The 18,652-nt window shown below is 61.0% G+C and overlaps 2 protein-coding genes across 4 annotated transcripts; both read right to left on the reverse strand.

Moving 5' to 3' along the window:
• Positions 1-874: 874 nt before the first annotated feature.
• AMDHD2 (amidohydrolase domain containing 2) lies at positions 875-7,658 on the reverse strand. Of its 2 annotated transcripts, none has more exons than XM_027526457.1 (11): positions 7,451-7,658; positions 7,237-7,373; positions 7,017-7,156; positions 3,582-3,636; positions 3,194-3,406; positions 3,035-3,123; positions 2,815-2,959; positions 2,628-2,735; positions 2,397-2,465; positions 1,480-1,581; positions 875-1,119 (listed from the first exon to the last, which is right to left on the reverse strand). In XM_027526457.1, exons 1-11 carry the CDS (start codon positions 7,531-7,533, stop codon positions 1,031-1,033), a joined length of 1,230 nt encoding a protein of 409 aa, XP_027382258.1. In that variant the 5' UTR covers positions 7,534-7,658; the 3' UTR covers positions 875-1,030. The 2 variants fall into 2 exon arrangements, with proteins under 2 accessions (XP_027382258.1, XP_027382259.1); XM_027526458.1 differs by lacking the exon at positions 875-1,119 and adding an exon at positions 2,134-2,282 and having other exon boundaries at positions 1,494-1,581.
• An 81-nt stretch (positions 7,659-7,739) lies between these two features.
• On the reverse strand, positions 7,740-13,156 carry ATP6V0C (ATPase H+ transporting V0 subunit c). 2 transcript variants are annotated; one of them, XM_027526460.1, is made up of 3 exons: positions 12,914-13,156; positions 8,632-8,815; positions 7,740-8,491 (listed from the first exon to the last, which is right to left on the reverse strand). In XM_027526460.1, exons 1-3 carry the CDS (start codon positions 12,990-12,992, stop codon positions 8,287-8,289), a joined length of 468 nt encoding a protein of 155 aa, XP_027382261.1. In that variant the 5' UTR covers positions 12,993-13,156; the 3' UTR covers positions 7,740-8,286. The 2 variants fall into 2 exon arrangements, with proteins under 2 accessions (XP_027382261.1, XP_027382260.1); XM_027526459.1 differs by lacking the exon at positions 12,914-13,156 and adding an exon at positions 12,380-12,776 and having other exon boundaries at positions 7,742-8,491.
• Positions 13,157-18,652: the final 5,496 nt, after the last annotated feature.

The raw sequence follows: 18,652 nt of genomic DNA on the forward strand, positions 1-18,652 counted from the left end.
AAAGTTACTCTATCCAAGGAGCCCAAGAGCCCATGCTCCCAGCATGGGGCACTCTCGCCAGGGCTGGGGACACAGAAGGCACAGGATGACACTGATGAACAGACACAGAAGTAGGGTGGGGGACACACACCGAGGACCTCGAGCAGCCCACCAGCACCAGGCAGCATCGCCCACATTTCTGCCAACCCTGGGGGCACACGGATCATTGCACCTGCTCAGGAGTCAGGTCAGGAAGTGGGGTTGGAGCCCTGATTATCCCAAAGGCTCAAGGCAGAGCGGGACTGCTAGTTGGGCAGGTTGACCAGGGTCAGCCCAGGGGCCCCAAGGCCAGCGCAGATTTCTCTGGAAGGTCAGAGAGGAGGGCCCGGTGTTGTGTCTCGGTCCAGCGCTGTGGCCTTGGGCCTCCACTCTGCCCACCCAAATCAGGAGTGCAGACAATGACCCATAGCACACCCTTGCCTCCCAAACCCTCTGCAGTGCCCACCCGAGGCCCCTCCCTTTTCCAACTCCTTCCACCATTTCCTTGTCTCCAAAAGCAATGGATCCTGTTCTTTCCTGCTGAACATTCCAAGATGTAGCTCCCTTTCCCTCAGCGCCACAGGCAAACTTAACCCTCACACTTGCTCCCTAAGCCCCTTCCTCCAGCCCTTCACTCCTTTGCAACTGGCCCATCTGCGTGTGGGGCTGAGGCCTCCGACACATCCGCCTAACAGAGAGGGGCCCCGCTGCCTCCACTGAGCCCCAGAATCCCAGAGGCAGGGTGGGGCGGCCACTCCCAACCCTAAGGGACAAAAACCCACCCACCCCCACCAACGGGCCACAAGGTGAGGGCGGAACAAAGTCCCACTGTGAAGCAAAACTCAGAGACCAGGCGTATCCCTACGGGGCACATGTTTATCCAAGCCGCCGCCTCCGGGCTGAGGCCTCCACCTGGGCCGAGGCTCCCTCCTCTCTCTTGAGACCAGCTCCCCAATGCCCAACCGACAGTGTCCAGCTGGGGCTGGGCATCCCCTCCAGCGGTGGTCCTGGGTCACGGCCTGGCCTCCTCCACCTGCCACACCAGCTCGCCCGAGATGTAGGTGGCCCGGACGTGAAGAGAGTCGTCGAGCACCACGAAGTCTGGGTCAGAGGGGGGCGGTGAGAAGGGGGCGGAGGCAGGGCCGCTGCTGCCCCCACCACGAGGCTGGGGTGGGGGAACCAAGGCCCAGAACACTATTTCCGCAGGACACCCTGGCCCATCACAGACCAAGTGAGGCCCCGGGAGCAAGGCTCCTGGCAGCAGAGGGCAGCCAACAGCGCTCCCACACACCCTTACTAGGCCCATCTCGGAAGCCAGAAAGCCTGGCCTGCCTGATGGGAAAGCGGGGCCGGACCAAGGCCCTGGCCAGGTGAAGCCCCTGGGGATGAGGAAGTGCCTGCCTGCGGCCCACCTGCCCCCACCCCAGCCCTGTCCCAGGCTGCCCCCTGTTGGGCCCTGACCTGCGTCAGCCCCGAAGTCCAGGGTCCCCTTGCGCTTCTCCAGCCCCAGCAGCTGTGCTGGATGCAGGGACGCAGCCTCCAGAGCGGACTCCACACTGCAGCCTGCTTGGGGACACGGGTGGCGGTGACCATCCCCGACCCCTGGCTGGCTCTGCCACTTGATGGGGTGGGGGTGGAGGGGTGAGGGGCAGAGCACCGAGTCCCGGGTGGCCTCACGGATGCCCGGGGTCCTGCTTCCAGGAGGGGTGCTCTCCCTGGGAGGGGCTGAAGGCATCCGGGTCCAAAGTGTTTTGTGAGTGAACTCCCTGCAGGGCTGGAGTGGGGCATGGCGGCAAGAGGGTCCCCAGCAGGGTCCCCCCCCAGCCCTAGAACTTCAAGGTGTTCCCTCCTCCCAACCTGGGGATGCTGCTGGTACCCCAATTCTCTCCAACCCCTGCTTCACTCCCCAAGCCAGGCCACTGCTCTCATCTGCCTCCTAACCCGTCTCCCCACTCCTCCAACCAGCGCCTTGGACCACAGCACTCCCCCCAGCCCCCTGCCTGACACCCCAGCCCCAGGGGACTGCCTAGAGCTTCACAGGGCCTGGCCCACCACCTCTCCCCAGACACCCACCCCTCCCCCCATAACGTGCCAACCCTGAAGCACAGCCCCCACCTCACAGCTCTGCAGCTACAATCTCACAGGGCCCCACCCTTGGGTGCTGTGGCTCCAGGGCCAGTCGCTCTGGGTTCCGGCCCCCTGCTGGTTCGCACCGCCCTCTCCTGCTGACGCAACCTCCTGCAGGCGGGATCCTGGCCACATTCCTGGGGACCCCACCAGACACAGACCTTGGTGGTCCCTGCCTCCAGCCTCTTCCAGAGGCAGCCTCTGCCCCACCGTGGGGTACACACGTGGCACACCCCCCCAGCCTCACTGACCTGTGGCCTGCAGGAAGTGCCGCACGCAGGTGTCCATCGGGGCGATGCTGCCGCTCAGTGTGTTGGTGCCTTGAGAACAGAGAGAGCAGGTTCTGGGGGCGAGCGGGGGAAGGACACCAGACACCCTGGGCCACCCTGGGGGTCAGCAGGGAACACCCAGGTGCTCACATCCCACCAGAGTGCCGAGGGGCTGACCTCACGCTGGCAGTGCTGGGGACAGGGGTGACTCACCTGCCACATAAGCTGTCAGCCCATCCACCTCCACCTCCTGTTGCCCCAGCGTGTGTCGGCCGTTGCCCAAGCCCAGTGCAGGGACAGCATCAGTGACTAGCACCAGCCCTGCAGGGAGAGGGGGACTCAGGACCTGCCCCACCTGGTCTTCCCGCCCATTCCTGCCCTGCCCTGCTCTGCCACTCACCCTTGGGATGGGCCCGGTGGGCGATGCGCAGGGCGGCCGGGTTGGTGTGTATACCGTCAGCAATCATCCCGTAGAAAATATGGCGGCCTGCAGGCAGCCGATCGCTGGTCAGGAGCCCCACGATGCCTGGGTCGCGGTGGTGGAACTGGGTGGGGGCGGGAGGGGGCGGTGAGTGACAGCAGGGCCCCTCCCCCTCCTCCTGAGCAGGCCCAGGACTTACAGGCAGCATGGCGTTGAAGAGGTGGGTGATGAAGGTGGCCCCACTCTGCACGGCTTCCTCCGCAGTCCCCAGGTCAGCCACCGAGTGCCCTATGGGGACCCAGACTCAGCTCTGGGAGCCGGGGCAGACACCCTGAGGCGAGGACAGCCCCCTCCTTACCTAAGGACACGCAGATGCCGAGGGCCGTCAGCGCCCGGATCACCTCCTGGCTGTGGCCCAGCTCGGGGGCCAGCGTCACGATGCGGACATTGTCCAGGCCCCCGTAGGTGGCCAGCACGTCTTGGAAAGCGTCAGCTTCAAAGGAGCGCAGGTGGGCCTCGGGGTGCGCGCCCCGCTTCTCCCGGCTGATGAATGGGCCCTCCAGGTGCACCCCTGGGGGGAGGGGAGCGGCTGGTTCTAGCAAGCCCCCCGCCCTGTGGCCCCCACCCTGGCCCTTCTTGCCTGCCTGCCCTCCCTCCCCGGTCGGGCATCTGGAAGACGAGGGGCTGCCAACAGGTCCCCAAGGACCCTCCCAGGTTAGGGGCGGGGAGAGGGGCGAGCCACTCACCGAGGACCCCTGCCCCATGGGGACCACCACTCTTCACAGGGATCTGAGGAAGGACCTGGGGGGAACCAGCTGTTAAAGCCCTGCCCCCAAGGCCCAGCACCCAGAGGTCACAGCCCAGCCAAGGTCAGAGGCCGGAGTTCAGAGCGCAGCCCCTGCTGGCCTGCCCTCAGGTGTCAGAAGATGGTCAAAGGCCTCGACCAGGAAGCACAGCAATCCAGAAATGACCTAGGGACATGGGACTGGCCTGCCCGAGATGACCCAGAGGCATGGAGACAGCGCCCAGGAAGGGGGCAGAAGAAGGGCAGCGGGGTCCTCAAGGTGGCCCCATCAGACAGCAGCCAGGACGCAGCGGACCACACACCAAGGGCCTGAACCCAGCCATGGCGACCAGCCTGACGTCGCCAAGCTGCAGGCCGGGGAAGCAGGGCTGAGGCAGGAGGTGTGCACGCCATCCAGGCAGAGCGAGGGGCCGAGGCAGGGCTGAGTGGCCAGAGAGCTCAGGCACCAAGCGTGCGGCCACACTGTGCCCGGGTCTGGACACCAGGGGCCAAGTCACCCGTGTGTGACAGGCGCTCAGGTGACACATCTCAGAGGTGGACAAAGCAGGCAAGAGTCCCAGCCCACACCCCCCTTCAACGTGAAGAAGGATGGGGAATGGGGAGCCTGGGGGACCCAGGCACCCTCTGCTGGAACCAGAGAGGTACAGGGATTTTCAAGAGGCTTACGCTCAGTGGGACAAAGACAACATGGAAATAGGCAGGCTGAGTCAGACGCCTGACGAGCAGCTGCCAGGCGGGCGTGGGCAGCCAGGACAGCGAGAGCAGGGTGCTAAAGCTCCCACAGGAAGACAGGACGGATGGAACCTTCGTGGAACCCCAAAATCCTGAACCCAGAGGGAGACAACGGGCTGAAACTGTGGGGCTGAGTCAGCAGATCAAAAATCTAAGCAAACAAAGAAGGTGAACTCTGAGGAAAACAGAGCTGATAAATGAGAAAATGATGAGTCTTGATAATGGAATCAGAACCGTGGGAGACTCTGGGGAGGGTGGGGAGCTAGAAGGGCGTGAGACAGGGCCGGGGGCTGCCGAGAAGCTAACGCGTATCTTTCCCAGCCCATTTATGCTGCTCTAAATCAAAAAACAGGAGTGTCGGTACATCTTTTAGAGATATGGAGACAAGTTCCACAGGTTAGCCCAGTGGAAAGTGACCATCTCTTGGACAGAACTGGTGTGAGCAAAGGGCTGAAGTTTTTCCTAATGAGCCAAGTGATATATGTAAATTCACTAAAGAGTTAAAGAGTGAAAACAAGAAAAAGAGATAATGACTGAGTTTTCCAGCATAGAGTTTTAAAAGAGAAAGAAAGACCAAGTAGACAGAACAGACAATCTTGAGGCAAGAGAATGAGGCGCGTGCAAAGCGGGAAGGCAGCGGAAAGGCCACAGCACAGAGGGCCCGGCTGTCGCACTGAGGCGCCTGACGCTGACGCAGCGGGCAGCGGGGCTGATGAGGAGGACACGGCGCACTGCCCCTCCTCCTGGAAGGACAGGAAGGGAAAGGCCCCAGAAAAAGAGCAGCTGGTCTCAGTGGACCTGAAGGACTTCTGACCAACTAGCAATCCAGTTCCACATGCTGTGAACAGGCCGCGGAGGCAGGCGGGCAGAACGGCAGGAGCAGCGCATGGAGGCGTGCCCCTGAACAGTCCTGTGGCTTCTACGGCTATCGCCTTGTATTAACATTTTCATACTCAAAGCCCTCCTCAATTTTCTCCACAAATCCGTTTACTCCCTACCTCCCAAGGCATTTATGAGGGGTGACCGGTGCTGGGAAGAAAACGTTAAGATGGAAGCCCTACTGGCTGGAAACTCCTTCACTAAGGCAGGAGCCCCACACTCTGTATCAGGATCCTCGAAGGTGCTGCAGAAGTTGGGGGGCAACTCGGCTGCAAAGGAGCTGCAGGCGCCCACTGCTGGGTGGGACAGAGCAAAGCAAAGGCCTTCCGGGCAGAACGCCTGGGGGCAGAGGAGGGAGCTGCCTGGGCTGGCTGCAGGGCAGTGGGACAGAGGTGGGTGATGTGCAGAGCCAGGCACCTGGGGAAAACACCCGGGCAGGACCCAGGGCTGGGACAGCTGTGGGGAGACTGGATAACAGCCACTATGCCCCACTGATGGGGACCAGAGAGATGAGGACAAAGAATAAGGAAGCAAGAGCGTGGATTTGTTCCCGGGTCCCGAGCAGGAAGATCACGGCCTGATGACTAAGACAGAAAACACAGAACTGAGGGCCAGTCTGCAGCGAGAAAATCAGCTTGGTTTTTGACACCCGACTCTGTGATAAGAGAGTCAGGGGAAATTTCCAGAAAGCTGTGCGCAGCTGAAGTCTACGGAGGCTTAATATGAACCAAGTGTAGTGCTGAGCACACAACACTAATAGATGAACTCCACTGTTCTTCAAACCTTAAGCCTTGCTTAAGTTTTGACGAAACTGAGACTAGGAAACAAGAAATTAACGTCCCGTGTTGCTCAGCTGACAGATGAAGTCAGGAGGCTGGGACTGAACCCAAAGAGTGTGGCCAACCTCCCCCAGCCCTGGCTGTGAGTCTGTGCACACACCCAGATGGGGACCCCGTAGCAGACAGGCAATTTGGGATCCTGGGTTGGACCCTGTTCTGGAGGAAAACTACAGAACTGGGTCATAAAAGGTAGAGGAAAGGATAACCTGATTAACTTTGAGAACTCCAGAACTCTGTGCTATTCATGTAACCGCGAGCTTTTAAAAGAGTTAAGTAGTACCAAATAAACAGGCATGATGTATGCCTGCTACAGTTCAGAGAAACAGAACAATACACAGAACAAGACAAGATGAAATATTACAACATGATAAAGAGCAAAACCAGAAAACCTGCGTACAAAGTGAAACTTCTTAAAGGAACAATGGACCTTGAACAACTAAATCCCAACTTAAAGAAGTGATGATTGGCGGGTGTGGACGGGAGCAGCAGAGGAAGCCTGGGGTGGACAATGGGGCTCCTTTATGAAAGCTGTTCCCAGGAGCTGCCTGCCACGGACCAGTGTGGGGGATGAGCAGCTAAGGATGTGGCAATCTGAAAGTCCCTGGGGCGAGGGGGACAGACTGAGTCGAGGAGGCGGTTTCTGGTGCATGGAGGCGGCCAGCGTGCAGGCTGGGTAGGGAGAAGGTGCTGAGGCTCGGAACGCAGAAGCCCGTGGGCACAGCTGCAATGGCAGACCAGGCAGAGAGCCACCTGGATGAGAAAGCCTGGGGGAGGGGGCCCCAAGCTCCGGGGGAAGAAGGCCAGCAGGTGAGGCCAGGTTCGAGTGCCAACGGGGTGCTGGTTGACCCGAAAAGATGAGATTTGAAAATCAAGAGGCCAGGTGCTCAAGGGGCCTCCTTCCTTTGAGGCCGGGAGCCTGACCTCACCTTGTGATAAACCTCCAGTGGCGATGTGACCAACGTGGGGCAGAAAGAGGTGACTCCATGCGACAGGATCCTCCGGGCCACTAGGGCAACCCCCGAACCCACGTCCTCCGAGGCTTGTGAGAAGTCAACGCCAAATCCACCTGCGGACCCAGAAAAGAAGGGGTCGCCCAGGGCTCAGAGCTCCCCCTGGGGGTCTCCGCCCCGCGGGCCCGGGCCGCACCGTTGATCTGCACGTCGATGAAGCCGGGCGCCAAGATGCAGCCGCCGCAGTCCCGCTGCTCGTCAGCCACGCGCCGCTCCTCAAAGAACAGCTTCTCCGGGTCCAGGATGCGGCCCCCGCGCACCCAGAGGTCCTCCCTGCACACAGAGCGGGCGGGGGCTCGCGTCGCCGGCCCGGAGCCCGCCCGCGCCCCCCGGCCCGCACCCGCGCCCACCTGAGCAGCGCGCCACCCCTCAAGATGCGGCAGTTGGTGAACTGGATCACCGGGGCCCGCGCCGCGCCCTGCCCGCCGCGCATCCTGAGCCCAGCCGAGCCGGAGGCGCCGGGTTCCGGCCTGGCCCACGTGACCCTCAGCTGACGGAGGCGCAGCCACGTGACCGGCCCTCCCACGTGACCGGCGCGGCCCGCAGTGACGTGGCAGCGGCTTCAGCACCGCCCTCGGCCCATCCCTCCCGGCGCCCCGCCTCCGCGCCAGGGCCCATACAGCGACCTACACACAGGCATCTGGTCACATCTGAGAGCTTTATTGGACACGGAGCGGCACCAGGGCCCACGGGCCCGTCACACTGGCCCGCGAACCAGGGCTGCAAGAGGTGGTTCCATCCAACGGGTCTCAGGGTAAACGGTAACCGCACAACGCAACAACAGTCTACCTAAGGTTACTATAGAGTTGGGAGACGGAGAGCTGCTCCACAGACGTATGAACAGGTCAAATCTTTATAAATAAACATCCAGTGAAGAGAAAATGACAACTCTAATTCATCCTTATACACAGAGCACTCTAGGGCAGATGGGCGGGGGCGGCCGGAGGCCGGCGTCCTCACTGGTCAGGGCCGGGGTGGGGACTGGTGGGCCCAGATGTCCACAGCACGGGGCGGGGCGGGCAGGGGCGAGGCTGGGGCAACAGACGGTGGGCACTGGGACACTGCGCATTTACAAGACCGACTACTGGCGGGCGGCTGCCCCGTGCGTGTGTCAGGCTGTTCGTTGTGGAATGAGAAGGGGGTGGTCTTGACATCAATTGTATTCTGTGGCTGGCGGCCCGCAGAGCTACTTTGTGGAGAGGATAAGGGCGACGATGAGACCGTAGAGGCCGAGCACCTCGGCGAAGATGAGGATGAGGATCATGCCCACGAAGAGCCGCGGCTGCTGGGCGGTGCCACGCACGCCTGCGTCCCCAACAATGCCGATGGCGAAGCCTGCCGCCAGCCCGCTCAGGCCCACACTCAAGCCTGCGCCCAGCTGAAGGAAACTCCTGGGGGAGAGAGGACACAGGAGGCATGTCGGTCCACCACGGGGAGGCAGCCAGCACGGGGCACCAGCAGCCCACCAAGGCCCCTCCCTACCCACAGCTTCCACCCAGGCAGGCAGCGGGGAGAGCCGGCCGGCCCTCACCTGTAGAGACTGATGCCGTCATTCAGGGAGTTGGCGATGAGGACTGCCACCACCAGACCATAGATGGCGATGATCCCCGCCATGACCACCGGGATGATGGACTTCATGATCATCTCTGGCCGCATGACAGACATGGCTGCGATGCCCGTGCCGCTCTTGGCTGTACCGTAGGCGGCGCCCAGGGCTGGCAGGAGAAAGTGAGGTGAGCCCAGAGAACCTGGGGCCAGGACCAGGCAGGCAGCTTGTGGTGTGCTCCAGGGCCAACGCAAGTTCTCACCCCAAGGGCAAGAGAGCTGGAGGCAGCCTCTGGAAAGACGGGCCATAGGCCGGCACTTGGGGTCTCCTGTGCCCCTGCCCTGGAGGCCCTCCTGGCTGTCTGGCCTACCTGGGCTCTTTCACTCCTATGGAACCTCACCCCAGGCTCACCAGCACTCCCCAGGCCCACTACAGAGCCCACGCTCCCACAGAGCCTCAGACCCCCAAAAGAGGCACTGGTACAGACTGCCCTGTCACGCTGGCAAACAGGTAGCTGGTCCCCAGAAGCAGTGCAGATTCCAGGCTCGTTCCCAGGTCAGGAAAGGCCTGGAAAAACACAAGCTGCGTATCTCAATGGCCCAGACGTCCAGCCAGGGTCAGCCCACCAACCCTGGGATCACATCAAAATAGCACACAGAGCCCCTGCAGCGCAGGGTAAGGGGAAGCTGGCCTGGCAACTCGCGCTCTAGGCCAGAGCTTCATCCACTCCCTGCCCGACCTGCAGTAGTCCCCACAGCTCCGGCCCCAGGACACGCTGCACCCAGCACTGGTGTGTTTGAGAGCTCCATCAGGAAAGGCCCTCCTGGCACACAGCAGGCCAGGACCCTCGAGTTTGAGGAGAATCTCAACCAGACAAAGACAGTCAAAGACGACAAAGGACAGGAAGAACAGTGGGACTGTGACGTCATCACCCAGGCTGACCCCCAAGGACTCCGCAGACACCTCCGAGAAGCCCAGTTTCTCTGGTTGGCAGGAGCAGGTCTAGACACTGTGGGGTTCCCGTCTCCCCTGCCATCATCCCTCCTCCCTTTTCCCAGGGTGGACTGCATTCCTGAAACCACCGCCCCCCCCACCCCCGGCCTGTCCTCCGAGTCTAGAAAAACGTTTGCAAGCACAAGGGAAAGCCAGAGGGAGCCCAAGCAGGACACCTGACTGCTGCCTGCCCCCGAGGCACCTCCTGCTGAGCAGAGGCTGACCTGGGGCAGAGGTGGAGGGGCCAGGATGGTCGCGGACATTCCTCTGGACCTGACTCACCTAGCTGGGGAGCGAAAGATGACTAGTCTGCACTCACTGCAGAGCAGCGGTGAGGCCAGAGGGGCTCTGCACCTGATGAAGAGACAGATACGGCCCCTCCAAGCACAGCAACACATTCAGGAGAGTGGGGAGGTCTGGGGAAGGGCTTCATACAGGAGATAACTGAGCAGAGGGATGCCAGTGAGTTGGTGGACATAGAAAGATGGGGCAAGAGAAAGAAGACGATTCCAGACCACATGGAGCAGAGACACTGGGCGGGGAGCAGAGGGAAGAAGCGGGCGGGGGCAGGGCAAAGGACCCGCATGGTCTCCTTTGCAGCCCTGCGTGCTCGGACATCTGGCCATCAGATGCTGGTCTTTATGAAGCCGTTCCTGGAGGAACAGAGCATTTTTTGGCTGCCTCCTGCGGGCGCAGAACCACAGCAGGCCAGTGCTGGGGCTCCTTACTCAAGGGCAAGGGCACAGGCTGCTGCATGGCACCAGGTGAGACCTTAGAAGGAAGTCAGCATCCCAGGCAGTGGGCCCGGCAAGGCTGCAGTTGGGGAGTCAGCTAGTGAGCTGGGCTCATCCCCATAGAGGGCAGCACGGAGATTATGTGGCTGGGGGTGGGGAGCAACCCGAGGAACGAGGGGAAGGAATGGCAAGACTGTCAGAAGGAAAGTAGCCTGGCCTGGGCGGGCCTGGACACCAGCTCCACAGGCCAGGCCGGAAGCGGCTCTAGATGGTGCAAGACAGAAACCAGGAGACGGTTCTGCAGGCCCACCAGTAGGGAGGAAGTCATAGAGAAGACAGAAAGAGCCACTGACGGGCCTGCGGAAAACAGGACAAAGAAAGACTCTACAAGACTTGGGTCACAAATTAAGCAAAAAAGGGGAAGCTGGAATGGGAGACGGGGATCTGGCGTGGACCTCATCCGATCCAGGCGGGCCAGGAGCATGAGCCAGGGCCAGCAGACACACTGTGGTCATCCTGGCTACACCTGAAGCCTGGCAACTGCAGGCAGGCACGAGGAGATGGATGAAGACAAGCCCTGGAGACACAGGCTCGAGAAAGAAATGAAACCAGAGTCTGACCCAACTGGACAAGTATAAAAAGTTGGCGACTGTACGGCCACAGTGAGCTGCCTACGCGGAGGGGAGGAAGATGGAGCTGTGTATAAGCCAACCAGAGCAGGTGGCCCCCAATCCCCAGGAGCCTAGACCAGTGACACCCTATTCTCAGTAACTTTCAAAGGCCTGCTGGTGAGGGCTCCACTCAAAGGCACCAAGTAAGTTCTAGAAAGAGCGGGAAGCGAGGCACCTGGTGACTGGAAGGCGGCCAGGAGCTGGATACAGAAAAAGGCTTGGGGGGAAACAAAGGCAGAATTCACATTCCATGTGGGCAAGATTCTTGTCTTGTTCACTGATGTCCCCAAGTGTCTGGCACCCAGGAGTTCAACTGAGATTGGCTGAATGGCCAATGACAGACATGATCAACAACCCACAAGTGGCCAGGCACCGGCCCTGGAGGTATTCTGGAAGCAAACATTGAAAGAGACTGGAGAAAAAGGAGGCACAGACAGCTGTCCGCGGGCACAGGCAGCTCTCGAAGATGTGGAAATAGGGGCGGCACCTAGGGTGGAAGGGGAAGTACACGCATTTCTCCCACCACAAATGACCCCTAACTCGCACATGATGGGAAGGGCAGGGCCCACTCAGCGGCTTGTGACCTGCAGCAGGCAGGCCCGGACAGAGGGAGGTCCCCACGCCCCCACCCCACTGGTGTTTACAGTCAGCAGACACTGTTTGGAGTTCAATCCCTGCACATACCTGCACAAGAACCCTCTCCAGTCCCAGATAGGGTGGGGCAAGGCGAGTCATCAAAGCCCCAAGCCAGAACCCAAGGAAGCCTGGACTAGACCAGGCCAAACCAGTCCGTGGGGCTGTAGGGGGTTCAGGACTCACTTCCCTGGATCCCACATCCCTGGCTGGGCCCAAGTGCTCATCTCCCAGAAAAGCCAATTTTCACTGAATTTTACACCCAAGACTGTTAAGACCCCACTTCAAAACTAGAGTGCCATCTAGAACCCTGGAAGGCCCCCTGCTCCATTCCTGGGGCAGCCCCTCCCAATTCCAGGCCTCAGGAAAGGGGAGAAAGGTCATTCATTCATTCAGGCCTGAAATGAAGACTCCTCCCAAGGAATAAAGCTCAATTCCCTCAGCGCTGAGGCTCCACGCTAACTCGCCCATCCAGACAAGCGTCCACACACAGTGCGGAGGCTGGCCTGTTCCCCGGACATCCACCCTGCGCCCTCGGCCTGTCTGACACACCTCCACCCCTAGACTCCACTCCCACCTGAGTTCCTGCCCTGATCTAAAGACCAACCTCTCAACCCATCTTTTCCTACCAACCCACACAGCCTAGTGTTGGCAAACACCGACAAGCCCTAACCGGAAGCACCTGTTTAGGTGCAGACCCACCTGAACGCCCCCCACCCCCGCTGCCCCACGGAGGCGGGGGGCAGGCCGCCACAAGGGCGAGGGCTGTGGACCTCGGCGGCGAGCATCCAAGGGCCGGCCCCTTGTGGGGGTAGCTTCCGAGGCGTGATGTCACACCTGCCAGCAGGATGGGGGGGGGGGGTGCGGGTGCGGAGCAAGCGCAGGACCGCGGGCCCCCACCCCGGTCTGCCCCCGCCTCTCCGGGGACTAAGATGGCAGCGGCGCCGCCGCCCCTCCCCCGCACCGAAGAGACCGGCTGGCAGGGGGCCGTCCGGGACACCCTGGGACTCACACCTGGGCCCAGTCCGCGGGCCCCACTCTCCAGACACCCGACGGCCCCTGCAGCCCTCAGGGTCCCGACCATCGCCCCCCGCAGTCACGTGAGACCCGGGACACCCCCCCCCTCAACAGCTCGAAATTACGTCAGAATGACGTCACACGCCGAACCCCGGGGAGCAACAGGCACGAGCCCCGCGGGTCCCCCGTCTCCCGGGTCCCTCCTGCCACGGCGCTCACCGCTGAAGACCATGGCGGCTGAGGCACCCATGACCGCGAAAAAGGAAGCGTACTCGGGGCCGTTCTTGGCCTCGGACATGTCTGCGGGTGGGGAGGGGGCGAGTTCAGCGGACCGAGGCCGGGGCGAGGTCGAGCCGGGCGCGGCGGGCGGCGGGCTGCGCGAAGCTAGCTGTCCGAAGGCTGCGAAGGCGACCCGGCCCGTCAGCCGCTGCGCTCTAAATACCAGCACCGCAGGACAAAATGGCGGCCGCGGCCGCGTCACATGACCGGGGCCCCGCCCCTGCGGCCCGCACCACTCCGCGCGGGCGGGGGGGGGCCGCGGCGGGGACGCCGGGCGCCCCGCCCCGCCGGCCTGCACCCCAGCGGGTCGCCTCGCGCCGGCCTCCGCGGGCGCCCCTGGGACACCGCCGCGGTGGGCCCGTCCGGTCGCAGGGCCGGGGCGGGGCGCGGCGCGCCTAGATTAGCATACGGGGCGGGGCTCGCTGCGCCCCGCCTTCTCTGCGGCTGCACCGCCCCGCGGGGGTTCGGTTCCGAGCGTCGCCTTCCTCTACGGTCTCCGTGTGGAGCCCGGCCGCGGGGTTCTAACGGTCCAGCCCGCAGGGACTCAGGACTGCGGTCTACCCCCGACCTCCTCACACCTTCCGGGGTGACCTGAGGGCGGAGCCGGAGTCCTGTGTCCCCGGTTGCACCGCCCCCAACCACCCCCGTCCCCTGTCGACCCCGTCTCCAGTCTCTTCCAAACCGGCCGGCCCCCGGCCTAGCAATTCGAGATTTCTCCCGTGGCTTCCGAGGAAAAGGAGGCCCCTACCCTGTATCTGTGCCCTCCTTTGCATCAGGGACCTAAACTGCTGTTTTGGAGAGGTTGTCTCTACCCCTCAGCTTGGTTGGTTTGAAACCCTGCACGACCTGTGAAGTCTTCCCCGGATGGCTACATCGTCTGGGGTCCCTTGTCCTGCCTGTACCCACAGCAAGCCCACGAATCCAGGGCTTCCCTTGTTTCTGGAACAGCAGTAAGTGGTTCCCTCTGAGCCTAGCAGACCGTCTGGCCTGGGGCTGGGACTGCCCTGATAATCTCATGTGGCTATCTTGGTACCCCGACTGGCTGCCTTATCTCTGCCCACCAGCTCTGGTTCCCTCTGCCCTTTCATCTGGCCCATTTCAGGAGCCCTGGGTGACTGCCATCTGATCCTGGGTCTCCCTTGAGCCCCACCCCTTGCCCTGACATTAAAGCACTCTTAGTGAACAGCCGGAGCTATAGCAGTCATCAGCCTTCTCCATGTGGGCAGTGGGGTCACTACCTCTGGCCTGGCCTTCCCACTGGACCCATATTCCACAGTAGGAACCTGCCTCATAGCCTCTTGTCCACCGTGAGGCTGGATCTGCACCACCCCCAGCACCAAACTTGCAACCCTTGAGTGCCATCTCTGTCCTGTTTCCAAAGACAGGAGGCCACCCTTCGGCTTGAGCCCTCCCCACCGCCCTCCACCGCCTGACTCTGACTTCTGGAAAGAGGAATCTTCTCTGAGTGTCTCCAGCTCCTCCCCAGCCTGCTGCCCTAGCAGGTTGCTGGTGACCAAGCTGACAGTTTGTTAGGCTGTCTGAGGGGCCTGTCTGCTGCCTCAGCCTGCTGTCTGCCTCCCTGCCCCTCCACTCTCTCTAGTTCACCCCCACCTGCCCTGCTGCCCATGGCTTTCCTCGAGTCACAAGGAGAAGCAAAGACGGGCCCAGGCGCTGAAGCCTCAGCGTCTCTGCAGGTTCTGGGTGTTTCCAGGGCTCTGCCTGCCATGCCCTGGGTGATCACCCATACATTTCCACACCTGAAGCCATCCGGGCAAGTGTATGCCTGAATGCTTGCCCCAGGCCCAGCCCCCATAACTCCAGGCACTCAGGGTCCATAGCCCAGAGCAGGGAGCTAGCACGGCTGGGCGGGGGGAGGCTGCATGCTGGAGCAGAATTCAGACTAATGAAAGGAGGTGCAGGACATCTCCCCTCAGACAACTGTACAGCCAAATGCATGGTGCTGGCAGAGCGTGCTAACCCCTCCATGGCTGAAGTCCCGAGACTGGGAGGCCAGGGAGACCGTTCCCTCCACGGGCGCAGAGGGCAGCTCAGCTCTGCTCACTGTTTTCTGGTTTTCTGCCCAAGTTCTGGTGTGAGAGGTCCCAGTGGATCTCCAGTGGGCCACTGACACCTCAAACTGAGTTCACCTCCCCCCATGTCACCAGCAGCTTCCCCTTGGGTTATTTCCATTTCCAGCAAGAGGCACAACCAACCAACCAGGCAGCTGCCTCACCAGCAGCCTTCGAGTCACGGCTAACTCTTCATTACTCACCAGGCCCTGAGGTTCTGTGGCTTCCCAGCTCTCGGCTGTCCCCCACCCCAGCGCCACCGCCCCTCAAATGGGCCTTCACTTCTGCGCTGGGTCTCCTCACAGCCTCTCACCTGGCTGCCTGCCCAGTCTTCCCCACCCTATCTCAGGAGATCTTCCTAACTGGTACGTGGGACAAGTCTCTCGGGAATCCTTCACCATCCCCCTAAGCATTGGGGGAGGGGACGCATTATCTAATCCTCATAATGATCCTTTGAGGAAGGTTTCACCGTTACCCTCATCCTGTGGACAAGGAAGCAGGTCTAGGAAGGTGAAGCACCTTGCCTGGTGTCAGCCAGCTAGCGAGGAGCGGAATTGAAACTCAAGCCCCACTGGTTGAGTGTGGCCCGTGCAGCTCTCTACACCACCTGCTTCCTGCCTGAGAGGTCAGGGAGTGTCTGGCGACCAGTGACAGACTCAGGAAGGACCCAGGTCACCTTCCCCTTGGCCTCACAACTCCAGGCAGGCCCTGGGGGTTGGGGAAGGTCCAGGGAATGTGGAAGGGACTGGCCAGGGACCCACACCTCTGCCTTCTCCCCGCCAGCTGTGCGGCCCCTGGTGTGAAGTCACAGCATCACAAGCCGCTGGCCTGTCCCAGTGCAGGTGGGGATTTCCAGGAATAAAGAAGAAGTGCTGGGACTTCCGTGGTGGTCCAGTGGCTAAGACTCTGCGCTCCCAATGCAGGGGGCCTGGGTTCAACCCCTGCTCAGGGAACTGGATCCCACATGCTGCAACTAAAGATCTTGCGTGCCACAACTAAGACCAAACACAGCCAAATAAATGAAAGGAGGGCCTTTGGGAAAATCAAGCCAGAGACCCTGGTAGGGAGAGGTATACAGAGAGGTGGGGTGGAGTCCTGACTTCCCTGAGGGTTCTAACGGAGGTGAACAAACCCACGGTCTGCACCGGAAGATGGTAGGAGAAAGCCAGTGACACTTTGCAGAGGAAGGGCTTCCCTGGTGGTGCTAGCGGTAAAGAACCCATCTGTCAATGCAGGAGCCGCAAGAGATGCCACTTCGATCCCTCAGTCAGAAAGGTCCCCTGGAGGAGGGCACGGCAACCAACCTACACCAGTATTCTTGCCTAGAGAAACCCATGGACAGAGGAGCCTGGCGGGCTAAGCTCCATAGGGTCAGAAAGAGTCAGACACGACTGAAGCGACTTAGTACACAGTACACATGTATCACTGCACACGGAAGGGGGAGGATGGCTGGGGGATAGAGACCGGGAATATAGTAGCAACTGGCCGCAAATTGATTGGAAAGCTGAACTTATCCTGAGGAAGGCCATTTCAAGGAAGAAAGAAGAGAGTCCTGCAGCCTGACATGACATGGCAACTTAATCAAGAAATCAGGAAACCCAAGAGGGTGTATCCAGCTAGAGTGCCTTCTCCCAGTGGACAAGCCTGTTCTTTTGAGTAGCGATGAAGACACACCAGAGGGTGTGATGCTGAGAGGGCGCTGGGCCCTGGTGACCTGGCTAGATAAGAGCCGTGTGTGGCCCAGGCGAGGTTGGGAGGAGATGGAAGAAAAAGTATAGTTGTGCTATCAGAGGGGGAGGGGTGGGAGAAGTAAGATGATTTTTGGAGTATAATTTAAATAATTGGAGCTCACAAAATGATACACTTTCTTTTTTTTTTTTTTTTTACATAAAAAATTGTCCTCTATACAGGCAGGTCGAGGCACAACTTGGGGCAGCCAGCCCTGCAGGGGAAACTGTATCCCCCAAGCGACTCCAGCTGGATGTCAGGCCCTGAGAGAGGCAAGAGGTGGAGGAAGGGGGTGATCCCAGAGATGGAGCAGCTCTTCTCACCCACCAGAGCCTTGAGGGCTGCTGTGACAGGGCCTGATTCTTTTCTTTTTAGCTGAGCTGAGCTGCTTAGCTCCCCGACCAGAGATCAAATCCAGGCCCCCTGCAGCGGGAGCTCGGAGTCTAAGCCACTGGACCTGCAGGGAAGTCCCAGTCTGATTGATCCTCCACTCTTGTGACAACCAGACTGGCAGCAGGCAGGGAGCCGAGGCCGGTGCTGACCGCCAGGGGGCGGTGTGCGGCTCTTTGCCCAGGGCTGGGGCCGGGGTAATTCTGTGGTTTACAGTAAACCTCGGCCGGGCTTGGGGAGCAGGTTCGCAGAAAGGATGTCGAATGAATCCTCAGCCCTGGGTGCCCAGGAGGGCACGGTCTATGTGGGCTCAGCACTCTGAAGGTCGGCACGACCTTCGCCTGCTCCAACAGTCAGCCTTCCGCCCTAAGCCATTCGTCTGGCCCATGTTGAGCATCTACTGCGTGTGGGCGCTGAACTAGACTCCGGGGATACAGACAGGAAGGGAGCTCCCACTCTACCTGGGTGTGTGTGGGTGGGTGGTGGTGGGCGGCTAGGCACGGACAGTGAGCTCCCAATGCCAAATCAGCGACAAAGGAGGGAGGGGCCCGCGAGGCTCAGACAGCCCCCAGCAGGTGATCTCTAAATGAGGGCTTAAAAGATGAGGAAGGTTTGACCAAAGGAGAGACAGGATCCTCCTGTCTGTGCTTGAAATTACAGACCATCCAAACCACAGAAAGCTGGGCAGCTGCTGGCGAGATGGGAGCCGGCCGGTGAGCCCTGGGGTGCCAGGTGACAGGCAGCTGCCTGGGGAGAGTGCACGGGGCGGTCGGTCCCCACCGGAAGTGCATGCAGGGCTGCTGGAAGCAGTGGGGCCCTGTGGGTATTCCCACGCTGGACCAATTTTCTATGAGGGGCACATTGCACCGTTTTAAAAAACCAGGAGACAGGGAGGAATGGGGAACAAGTGTTTCAATGAGTTCCCTTTTTGGGGGGATGAAAACGGGGAGCTATGTGGAGGCGGTGGGTGCACAGCACTGTGAAGGCCCTGAGAGCCACTCCGCCTCACTCCTGAAGGCAACCATCTTAATGTTTAAAGAGACAGTTAAACAAAGCACTTCCACGGCTGGCTGCAGGTGGGAGCTCAAGCTGGGGTTACTCTGCACCCGGCCCAGAGGGGGTCCATGTGAGGTGGTGGTGGAAGGAGAGGGCAGCGACCCAGCCTGAGGAGGCCTGGCCTCTAAGGTGTGGGAGGACACAGGGTCTTCCCACCAGGGAGGCACGGGGCCCAGTCCTGGCCTGTGTCCCCATAGCGGGCCCTGAGCCCCGTACAGCAGGAGGGCACTGCAGGCTCCAGAAACCCACGCTGTCACATGAGGTGCGTGCACAGCCCCCCGATGAGAACTGCCTGACGGTCACCAGCAGGCCGACAGGGGAGGGGTGGGGACATTGGCCAACAGCGGAGTCCGCAGGGGCCCCTGGGGTGGGGGCTCGCAGCCCATCGATGACGGGAAATGGCCCAGAGGCCCAGGCTCTGGGTTCAGAAGAGGAA

This window comes from Bos indicus x Bos taurus, chromosome 25 (assembly GCF_003369695.1).
Source record: "Bos indicus x Bos taurus breed Angus x Brahman F1 hybrid chromosome 25, Bos_hybrid_MaternalHap_v2.0, whole genome shotgun sequence".
NCBI lineage: Eukaryota > Metazoa > Chordata > Mammalia > Artiodactyla > Bovidae > Bos > Bos indicus x Bos taurus.

Bases quoted from the DNA above. Each gene is read 5' to 3' on its own strand.
- ATP6V0C (XM_027526459.1), bottom strand. From the start codon at position 12,761: ATGGTCGGGACCCTGAGGGCTGCAGGGGCCGTCGGGTGTCTGGAGAGT. The intron at 8,816-12,379 runs GTGGGTCTGCAC...TTCTCCTGCCAG, and splicing joins CGGGGGTGGGGGGCGTTCAG to CCCTGGGCGCCGCCTACGGT. The intron at 8,492-8,631 runs GTGAGGGCCGGC...TCTCTCCCCCAG, and splicing joins GACGGCATCAGTCTCTACAG to GAGTTTCCTTCAGCTGGGCG.
- AMDHD2 (XM_027526457.1), bottom strand. From the start codon at position 7,533: ATGCGCGGCGGGCAGGGCGCGGCGCGGGCCCCGGTGATCCAGTTCACC. The intron at 7,157-7,236 runs GTGCGGCCCGGG...CTGGGTCCGCAG, and splicing joins CATCGACGTGCAGATCAACG to GTGGATTTGGCGTTGACTTC. The intron at 2,960-3,034 runs GTAAGTCCTGGG...GCCCCCACCCAG, and splicing joins TCTTCAACGCCATGCTGCCT to TTCCACCACCGCGACCCAGG.